Source organism: Macaca thibetana, chromosome 2 (genome assembly GCF_024542745.1).
Source record: "Macaca thibetana thibetana isolate TM-01 chromosome 2, ASM2454274v1, whole genome shotgun sequence".
In the NCBI taxonomy this organism is placed as follows: Eukaryota; Metazoa; Chordata; class Mammalia; order Primates; family Cercopithecidae; genus Macaca; species Macaca thibetana.
In genome coordinates, this window is record NC_065579.1 from 170,983,775 (window position 1) to 170,986,727 (window position 2,953).

General features: G+C 31.2%; 1 protein-coding gene across 1 annotated transcript; it reads right to left on the reverse strand.

The window, feature by feature from the left end:
* Window positions 1-276: 276 nt before the first annotated feature.
* Window positions 277-804, reverse strand: LOC126949371 (DNA-directed RNA polymerases I, II, and III subunit RPABC4). The gene has a single exon (XM_050782141.1). It carries the CDS (start codon window positions 759-761, stop codon window positions 585-587), a length of 177 nt encoding a protein of 58 aa, XP_050638098.1. The 5' UTR covers window positions 762-804; the 3' UTR covers window positions 277-584.
* Between the last annotated feature and the right edge of the window lie 2,149 nt (window positions 805-2,953).

Here is a 2,953-nt window from a genome sequence, read left to right on the forward strand (position 1 = left end):
TTTGCCCTTTATTGTGTGTCAGATTACATATACAATAAAACAAAAAGTAATGTAATGGAACAAAAAATTGCTTTATACAGAATATTAGTAGATACCCAAATACAATATGGTCTTAAAGATAAAATCATGTGTATATATAGTTGTATTCCTAAGTACAGTAGTGCCCCCCTCATCCGAAGTTTCCCTTTCTGTGGTTTCAGTTACCTGTAGTCAACCACATTCTAAAATAGGTGAGTACTGTAAAAGAAGATATTTTGAGAGCAAGAGAGACCAACGACATTCACATAACTTTTATTACAGTATGTTATCATTGTCCTATTACATTGTTATTAATCTCTTGCTATGCTTAATTTATACATTATACTTTATCATATATATATATCTCACATATATATCATAGTATATATAGAAAAAACAATGTATAAAGGTTTGGTACTATCTGAGGTTTCTGGAGTTCACTGGGGGCCTTGGAATGTATCCCCCAAAGAGAGAACTACTGTATGTAAAATCGAAATACAACAATCAGAAACGTTAAGACAGCAAATCCAAGTATAAGTGAAGACACTCCTCTGAATTCCCAGGTTTCATCGAGCATCAAAAACAACCAATCTTTTAGTCCTTTTCTTGTACATTATTCTGTATCCACATTCTCTGCATCTGATTGGATCCCTAGATTTTATTTCATTTTCTGTGTGACATTCTCCACAGATATATATCATTGGTTGTTGCTTTGGAGGTTGAACGTCCTTCTGGGTGTCCATTGTTAGCCCACAGCACGGAAAAACTTCCCACTCCCCAGTTACAGTCTTTTTACAAATGTTGATGCACATTTTGATTTTTAATCTTTTTCTTTTATTTTTTCTCCCAACTCAGTTCACAAGTCTCCCTGAAAATATCAATATAGCTTCAACTTCTACAATAATGTATGTTGATTTTAAATCATACATTATTGGGAAAAAGAAAACCAGTTTGGGATCAGATTATCAGTACTTCTAGGATGGTGGCTTTTGTTCATTGACAAAAAATAAATTAGAAGACTGCTAAATCTACTGGATATTTTTTTTTTATTTTTATAAAATAAAAGTAACAACATACATATTTTAAGGCAATCCAAAAAATAAAAAGGTCTGATATATCTTCCTATAAAAATTTGTATACACTTATTAAATTAGATCATTAGAAAAGCTATAATTAATTTTCTAAACTAATCTACTTTACTAAGCATTTCAGGTTAAGAATGATAGATACATTCTGTGTACAAGTTGATTTTCAAGTTAAATGTTTCATAGCATTTAAGTAAGTTGATAATCCCTAATTTGTCTTTATGTTCTTGATTTTGAAGACAATAACAATTTACATGCATTTTTACCAGTTGTTATTCATTTCTAATGTTCTTATTAAAATTGTGACTCATTACAATTTGATAGATAATTTTTCAAAGGTGGAAATCAATGCAATAAAACATGGCTTCAATTATGCTCTAAACCACTTCTAAAGAATAAATTATTCACATTTAAATTTGTTTTGTTAAGTAGTCATACTACCTGTGTGAATTGAATTATTTTCAAACTGTAATTCAAGCTCGACATGTTAATATTTGTGTGGATTAAAAAAAAACTACTGTGTATCTCATTGCATCATCGACACAGCATATCTAGCTTGTAAAAGTGGAATGGATGCCAATCACATAGAAGCCACAGTTATGCTTTGCCAATTTGTAGCATTTACTGTGATTTATTGATTGAGGATTTTATAAAAGATACTTTAGAATTTATGCTTCATATAGTGTTTGCAATTTTATCATGAAGGTTCATAGACCAAAGTTTTCACAATAAAATATCTTTATTTAAAATGATACATAGACTTTTTTTGAATTCCATATGGAAAGTTAAATACAGCACCATATCTGTAAATAACAGTAATGTATATTACTGATAGACACATGAATTTAAATCTAAAACTATGCAGGCATATCATTCCTATTGTAAAAATCAGGGAGAATATTAAATGATAGGATTTGACAAATTAGTATTTGCTCAGGAGAAGGTACAGTTCTTATACTCAAAATATCTTCTCGTTGGTCTTACAACATGGAGTGTGTTCTCTGTTGTCCACTCTCTCTTACGCTTTCCAGCATATATACTTTAGTCCTGCACATTGAGCATTTCTTTCTAAATTCACTGCATTTTCCCTTTAAAATGCCATTGCATGTCTGACTTGCCATTTTTTTAGAATATTCTACTGCAACGGAACATGTAAATTTTGCTAGCAGTGGATCTTACACGTACATTACTCAACAGATGTTCTAACAGAGGAACTAAAGAGGATAAAAATGTGTAGAATAAAAGGTGCAGCACCAAATACAGCACTTTAAAGAGCCGACTTGACAGGTTAGTAGAAGAGTCAAGAAGCATCCATAAATTACCAGTTTTATTTACGAATCAGCGTTGATTTGGTATCATTTAATTAAATAAATCACCTTTATATTTTATGTGTAACACGAGTAGCAGAATAAGCATCTTAGTGGCTGTTTCCTTCAGTGTCATACGATGGAAGCTTGCCCTGAGTGTCTTAATTTTTAAAAGTTGTAATTGCACGAGTATGACTACTGATGAGAACAATACACATTTCATGCCTCCAGAATTTTAAAGACACCAGTTGTTGAGTTTAACAGTTCATTAGTCACTTCATACTTCACAGGCTCTTAATTACTTTTTTTTTTCTTTTCATATCAAGAAAGATTTCCATAGCAAGTAAAAAAAAACCATAAAAGAATATCAGGGATTTTTGTCATACATGAAATAAAAATATACATGAAGAGAGAAGAAAAAGGAAATAAACAGGATGAAAGTGACACTTCAAAGGACACAGTGATAATGATTAGTAACTTTGTGAGAAGGTACCAGTCATCTGACCATCTGCTCCAGACAGCATAACACACAAGGTTAAAGAA

Bases quoted from the DNA above. Each gene is read 5' to 3' on its own strand.
- LOC126949371 (XM_050782141.1), bottom strand. From the start codon at position 761: ATGGACACCCAGAAGGACGTTCAACCTCCAAAGCAACAACCAATGATA.